At 40.2% G+C, this 7,627-nt stretch overlaps 1 protein-coding gene across 1 annotated transcript; it reads left to right on the top strand.

The window, feature by feature from the left end:
• Positions 1-696: 696 nt before the first annotated feature.
• LOC131160744 (NDR1/HIN1-like protein 13) lies at positions 697-1,470 on the top strand. The gene has a single exon (XM_058116626.1). It carries the CDS (start codon positions 697-699, stop codon positions 1,468-1,470), a length of 774 nt encoding a protein of 257 aa, XP_057972609.1.
• The last annotated feature ends 6,157 nt before the right edge of the window (positions 1,471-7,627 follow it).

Here is a 7,627-nt window from a genome sequence, read left to right on the forward strand (position 1 = left end):
GTTTTTTCTATTGTTTTAAGTTCACTTTTCTACGACTATTTTGCCTGCTGCTCTGATGGGTTCAAGCTACTTGCATGAGCCCATGTTCTTTAGTATTAATAAAATTCTTTCTTTACCTCTTAAAAAAGAAACCCAAAATATAAGGGCCCCTTTGCGTTTTCTTCAAAAATTGTTTTCATTTCTAAGAATGTAAAAGAAAAACCCTTCAAAAAAGAAAATACATAGGACACTGTCATTTTAGATTGTTTGTATTTGGGATGAAATACCATTTTTAAAAGTTAATAAAAAAAACAACTTTTTATTGTTTCTAAAAATGGAACAAACATGCTTTTCCCCGCCCCCCTCCCTTTTTTTTTGTCATTTTTTTTGTTTTTCCGAAACCACAGAATTGTTTGCAATAGAAGGAAACGACAACGTGATCGAGGATCAAGCCATGTATTAACAACCCTTCCCTAGATCAAGCACTCTCCAAAAATAGGCATTGTTTGGTCGATGATGAGGCTCACGCAGCTGCATGCATCTCTCAATTCTTGGCCCATCTACGTGCATGCATGCGCTGTCCATTCCCAGATTACGTCCTCTCTCTCTCTCTCTCTCTCTCTTCCCCGCCAACACCTCCCTCCCATGCAACCCGTCTAAATTCCCAACTCTTGTAATATCCTTCCCAAGCTCCCTGACTTCTTTGCACCGCTCCCCATGTCTCTTCCCATGGAGGAGCGGCCTGCCACCCATGTTGACGACGACCATCCTCCGCCGCTAGAACCCCCGCCGGCCCACCACTTGTCCTCGGAAACCTACGTCGTTCAGGTCCCCAAAGACCAAATCTATCGGATCCCTCCCCCGGAAAATGCCCAAATTGTCGAAACCTACCGCAACCCCGCCGGCCGCCCCAAAAATGCCTTCTCTTCTCGCTGGCGGTGGATCCTCGTGGGCGTCGCCGCCGTCGCACTTGCTGTTACCATCGCTTTTGGTCTCTACTCTATAATATTGAGCCCTCAGAGCCCCACATTCTCCGTCGAGCATGTGATCGTGAAGGACCCGCAACCTTCTCCCAACAAAAAATGGCACCCGCAATTTGAAATTTCGTTGCTGGCCACAAATCCAAATTCCAGAATGGGCATTTATTACGAAAGAGACGGACGTGCCACTCTCTCTTTTAAGGAAAAGCAGATTGCGACGGGCGAATTCCCCGCATTCTTCCAAGAGAGCAAAAATTCGAGGACGGTTCCGGTGGTGGTCGCTGGCTCGGGTAAGGATTTGCCCCATGAGGTTCAGGAGAGACTGAAAGATAAGAACTCGACGGCGGTGGTTTCGCTGGGTTTCATGGTGGAAGCTCCCGTGAGGATGAAGGCTGGGGCGGTGCAGACGCGGGGCATGGAGATGACCATCGAGTGCGAATTGAAGGTCAAGAAGTTGGCGACGGGTGGCCGCCCTTTGTCAGCTCATTGTGACACGAAGTTGAAGAACTAGAGGAGCGTGGCAGCGGCTGTCGCCGCCGTGGCGGTGGCTGTATGGGGTTGCAGGACGGTGGTTGTCCAAGAAGAGCGTTTGATCGTTGTTATCTTTTGTATTTCTAGATTGTAATTTTCAATCTACATCGGTTATATTCGAATTTTATTTCTCTGAACATGGAACAATGAAGGGCTTACAAGTCAATAGAACTTATTTAACATCAAAAATGATTTTTGTATATATGGTTTATTCAAAAAAAAAAACTATGACCTGGATGAATGACCAAATGACTTGCAATGGGTGTGTGCAGTACCCACCTACGATAGAACTATTTTTTTATGGATTCGAATGGTAAGAGCAATTTATGACTTTAGTGACCTTAAGGTCACGAGTTTGATTTCTTTTATCTTGGTGAATTACTCCGAATATGTCAATGGGTGGACAACTTTCACCTCACTGGATTTGATGTCGCAACATAGTGTGCAAACTAACGCGGTGGTGACTGAAATTTCGAATTATCAAAAAAAAAAAACTAAAACTTCTTTATTAATGCATGCATAATTAATTAAGCATATGCTTCCCACCCTCTTTAATTCTCTTTTTATACATGACTTATTGAGGATATGCGTTTAGGCATTGACCTATAATTAACAATACCAAAACGTGATGGTTAAGCTAAGATTGTTGCTACTGTTATGATTATGTTGATCAGGAATATAAAGAGGTGCATTTGGACAACATCCCACGAGGAGAAATTATATAATGACCTGTATCTTCATGTGTATGTGTGTATATAGTTTAGATGTGAGATATTGATTGAATTCTATTAGCTCCATGCTTATTAGGAGCGGTTCCACTTGTTTTATGTCTCACATCTACTACAAGAAGATTGACCGCCTCCCAATAATCTGCATAAGCAATGGAGCTCCACTTAGCTAGCTTGTTTTATCTCTTACTTTTATTTCAAACATGTGCTAAAGTATGAATATACATAATACTCATTTTGTGTGGTATGAGTAGAAATTATGATGAATTACTGTTTTTTGAAAACATGATAATATTATGGATCTTTATAATGAAAAACGGGCATACGGGCCGAGAATTTTATATGATTTGCCGGCGTACGGGCCAAGTTATGAATATATTTTGCTGACGTATGGGTCGAACTATGGATATGTTTTGTCGGCGTATGGGCCGAACTATGGATATGATTTGCTGGCGTACGGGCCAAGCTATGGATATGTTTTTTCGGTGTATGAGCCAAGCTATGGATATGATTTGTCGGCGTACGGGACGAGCTATGGTAAAATATGAAATGCCGATATGCAAGCCGATGATTTTCATGATGTATATATATATGCAAAATGATGTGATGATATTAACTTAGCAAATATTAGTATGAAGAATTCATGTATCATAATTTGATTATATGTTATATGTTATCAGAACCTGATTGGCTTGGTTTAAGCTAACACTTGTACGGTACCGCTGCTATGTGTTCATGATCATCATGATATTGTATTAACGCTACTGTATGGAGTAACGTGAGGACGGATAGTCGATACGGTTTTAAGAAGTGTGGACGCCCCTGGTGTACAGACTAGGTTTGGCAGACCCATCAGACTTATAGATTGTACTTTTAACTTGGCAGTGGTCGGCTAACCATTATCAAGTCCCGCCTTTGGGCCACACAACCCAGTCATGTGGGGGTAATACATGACAATAGCTAGCTAACCTACTAGGGTTGTTTTCTTCTTCTTCTTCTTTTTCTTCTTCTTCTTCATGATGATGATGATGATAATGATGAGATGGATTATGCTATGAAAAATCCATTATGTTCTGTCATGTTATGATTATACATGTTTTTCCCAGAAATTATATAGACATATTTACTAAATATACTTATATATATGCTTTTATGTATAACACGGATAAACTCATGTTGTTACACATTGGTATTAGTTTATTTCCCTTACTGAGAGGTGTCTCATCCCAAATTATATGATCATTTCGGGAGCGCCTGATAGGAGAGCGGATAAAGTTCCGCTGAGGTAGTTATTGCTGATATGCCCTTTCTCAAGAGTAAGTACTTTGATAGGGTTAGAGGGACTTTTGGGAAGTGACCCTAGGACATCTTTTGGGTTGTATATTTTGTATATATAATTACAATAGATGTAATAACTCTAGTATTGTGATGAGTGATGCTGGGTACATGGTATTACATGATGTGTATGATTTTATGTTTCCTACTGCTTAGGCTTCCATGCTATTTTATGATGTATCCCTGGTACCAACAGGTTCAGGTTGATTATGATCAGCTGAATTTACTATATTTGTTTTATTATAAAAGGAAAAAAATGTGTGAAAATTAAGCAAGTTGCTACACAAAGCAAGCTTTTGAACCTTGCAATAAGGATGCCAAGATTCACAAGCACGGAGGAGTTCTTCCTGAATAATATTTATCAATAAAATATAATGGGAAAAACTTTAACTTACTCTCAAAAATTAAGATCAAACAATGCAAGAATGTGAGAGTAGTTAGCTTAATCAGAATGTATAAATGCCCACAAGATATGAGTGTTCACTCAATCCTCAAGTTGTAATAACTTTGCAAATGAAGATAAAGAACACTGTCGCAACATCCCGGACCTACCAGAAACCACTCTGGCACGGTTCAACTACGAATTGGGAAGAATGGATGTGCATTTTGAAAAAGATATTTTCATAGAAAGACAAAGTGTGATGGAGTCATCACTAAACTTTTGGAGTGCCGTTAGAACACTTGATTGCTACCCCGTTAGGGGTAGAATCGATATGCGCTACCAGAGTCGGGCTTGGGAGTACGGTTACATGAGGGGAAGATATTAACACCCCCTACACGCCCGTTCTTATGAACGGTACCAGATTAATCGAAAATTATCCCAAAGTAAATTTAATAAGCCTTTCAAAATTACTCCCTTCCAAAAATCAAAGAAAATGTACAAAATAGCTATGTAGGTATTCCCTCAGAATTTGGGCAATCCAATACTTCGAAGAGTCCATGCCCTTTGTTGCAATTATTGGGATGGAGAATCAAGAAAATAATTTACGAAAATACACTCCCAGGGTTTTGAAATCTTTATAGAAATTTCTAAATGAAATGTAATATCGCAGGAGGTTTTTTGAAATTTTTTCGGGATGAAAATGATTTTTTGGGCCTAAAAATGTTTTTTTTTTGCTTTTTTCTAAGTGTGAAAACATTTTTTGTGATTTTTCGCTATTTTTTCAATATTTTTCCCGAACCTCAAAATAACACAAATAAAATTAAGGCAAAAACCATGGAAGACAAAGTTGGTAAATATTTTTGGGATTTTCTAAAAATTTTGAAATTTTTTTGTGGATTTTTGTGATTTTTTCAAACATTGAAATAATACTTAATAAAATGACGAAGAAAATCAGAGCCAATTAGTTCGGGAGGGGTGAACCAGTCAAACATTGACCGGTCCAAGGGAAAACCAGTTTAAGGTCTTAGTCGAGACCATCTTAAGTCAACATGCATTGCCTTCTGCGTGGGTTGTGTGTGTTTAGGTGCATGTTGGAATGTGCAAGTGAGCATGAAGTATGTGTGAGCATGAGTGAGAATGAGCGTGTGTGCATGGGTGACTGTGTGCGTGGATGTGTGTGCACACATTAATGAGCACATGCATGAATGTGTGTGCATGCATGATTGGGTACGTGCATGAATACGCATGGATGTGCATGCATGGACTAGAATACTTATGCATGCATGCATGAATGGACAACGACCTAAATGATGATGATGTGGGTGATATCAGGATGCATGAGGTGGGTTGCATGCACGCATGTGTATGAGTATGTGATTATGTGCATTACATGCGTGTACAGGCATGTGCACGTGAATGTGTGTTCAAGTGTGAGTGTATGCATGCATGAGCATGAATGTGAATGTGTGTGTACGTATGACTGCATGCACGCATGCATGGGTATATGAATGGGTGCATATGAGCGGGATTGCATGCATGTATATGCATGAATGTGAATGTGTGGGCATGTGCATGCACGAAATGGAATGTGTGTGTATGTGTATGCATGTGTATACGTGAAATTGCATGCATGCATATGCATGTGTATGTGTATGCATGTGTATATGTGAAATTGAATGCATGTATATGCACGTGCATGTGAGTGTATATGAATGCATGCATGCATGTGTATGTGTGAAATTGCATACATGAATGTGTATGTGTGAAATTGCATGCATGTATATGCATGTATGTGGATGTGGGTGTAGGTGTATGCATGTGTATGTGTGAAATTGTATGTATGTATATGCATGTATGTGAATGCACATGTATAAATGTGTGTAAAGGAGACCATATACAAATACACAAGTAGTTAAAAGAGTTAATAAGCAAGTAAATATAGGTTAGAGTGCAGGAAAGTAAATGTTAGTACAAAGAAAAATAAATGTTAGCATACAGGAAATTAAAAATTAAAGTGCAGGAAAGTAAATGTTAGTATACATGAATTTAAAAGTTAGTATACAAGAAATTAAAAGTTAAGTACAGGAATGTAAATGTTAGTATACAGGAAATATAAATGTTAGTATGAGTTTGTATAAGATAGTTGATAATAAAATAAAAGTTAGAGCAATGAAATAAATGTTAGTATGCATGGGTTAGAGTTAGTATAGATGCAAGCAAATAAATAGAATGTTAGTAAAAAGTTAGTATAAGTTAGTTGACGATAAAATAAAAGTTAGAGTAATGAAATAAATGTTAGAATGCATGGGTTAGAGTTAGTATACAAATTAGTAAGTTAGTGCGCTAATGTGTGAAAGTGTGTGTAATAGTGGGTGAACAGTGTGTGTAACTGTGTTTGTGAATGTGTGAACACTGTGTGAAATGTGTGTGTAATGGTGTGTGTGATGCTACGGGTAGGTTTATTTAGTGAGTTGCAAAAAGCCGGGGGGACTTATGTCAAACACCTGGTGTGCATGTATTAGTAGTGTGTGTAGTGCTTTGTTCAAACAATGTGTGGGGTATGAGTGAATGTGTGTGCAAACTTTGAGTGTGGTGCGGTGTCTCCAGCTTAATAGCCACTTCAAACAACCACAAAATCAAGTTAATGATCCATCCTGGCTATGTCAAAACCAACTACTGCCACCACCTTAGCTTCAATAAATTGGAGGCAACATGAGAATTAGGCAAATCCTCTTCACTTTAGCGCCTACCTTCAAGCCATTTGCCCCTGAAGAGATCAAGCATCGAACTCCCTGCCATCATCAAACTCCAAGAAGCTGCGTCTCTTTGTGGCATTCAGTCAAACACCTTTCCTATGTTTCTATTATTCCTTGAACCACGCACTCCATTGCAATCTGTTTTAGTTCATCTTCAGCAGTCTACTACAGCTTGACTCGATTGTAGAGGACTAAATGACTGGGTTTCCTGATGGAGGCTGCTGCGGTTGTTCGGTGAGGGAGACCAAAGAGGGAGAGGTGAGGTTGGTCGAGAGAACTGCGAGAGAGTATGGAGAAGGTGAGGCCAGATGGATATGGCTGGGGGATGGAGATGGGCGAGATGTTGAGAGGTGCTGGTGGTTTTGGTGATTGTGTAGCGCCGGTGGTGGTGGGTGTGCTCACAACTGAAGGAGGAGAACCAACGGTGGTGTGCTATGTGGCCGAAATGATGGAGAAAAAATACGGAGAATGAGAGGGCGAAGAAGGTTGAGAGAGTGGGAGAGGATGCGGGCAGTGAAGATGGCAGGTGGTTCGGGTGAGCTTGAAAAAAAGCTGGAGATTCTGAGAGATGGAGAGAGGATGAATCCTGAACAGTGCGGCCAGAGTCCGAGAGAGGAGAGCTCGGCGGTTGATGATGGTGAGAAGCAGCGGTGGTGATGGTAAGCCAGGTCCACAGGAAGGAGACGACAAGGCTCGGGTATGGCGTTTTTCGTGGAACTGACAAAATGGAGAGGTGGTGGTGGTCTTTGCGGCCGTGAACAGTGGCTGTGGCTGGATGCTCTGTGAGAGAGAGCAGAGAGGGGAATGAGGAGGAAGGAGGTGAACAGTAAAACAAATCTCTCCCTACGTGTGTGCGTGACCCGCGACCTTTTATAGGCATATTTTGTTTTCTTATTTTTTTTTTATTTTTGTTTGTTTAATAATAATAATAATAAT

Source organism: Malania oleifera, chromosome 7 (assembly GCF_029873635.1).
Source record: "Malania oleifera isolate guangnan ecotype guangnan chromosome 7, ASM2987363v1, whole genome shotgun sequence".
Taxonomy (NCBI): domain Eukaryota; kingdom Viridiplantae; phylum Streptophyta; class Magnoliopsida; order Santalales; family Ximeniaceae; genus Malania; species Malania oleifera.

What these genes read in the sequence shown, in the direction of transcription:
- LOC131160744 (XM_058116626.1), top strand. Translation starts at nt 697, where the DNA reads ATGTCTCTTCCCATGGAGGAGCGGCCTGCCACCCATGTTGACGACGAC.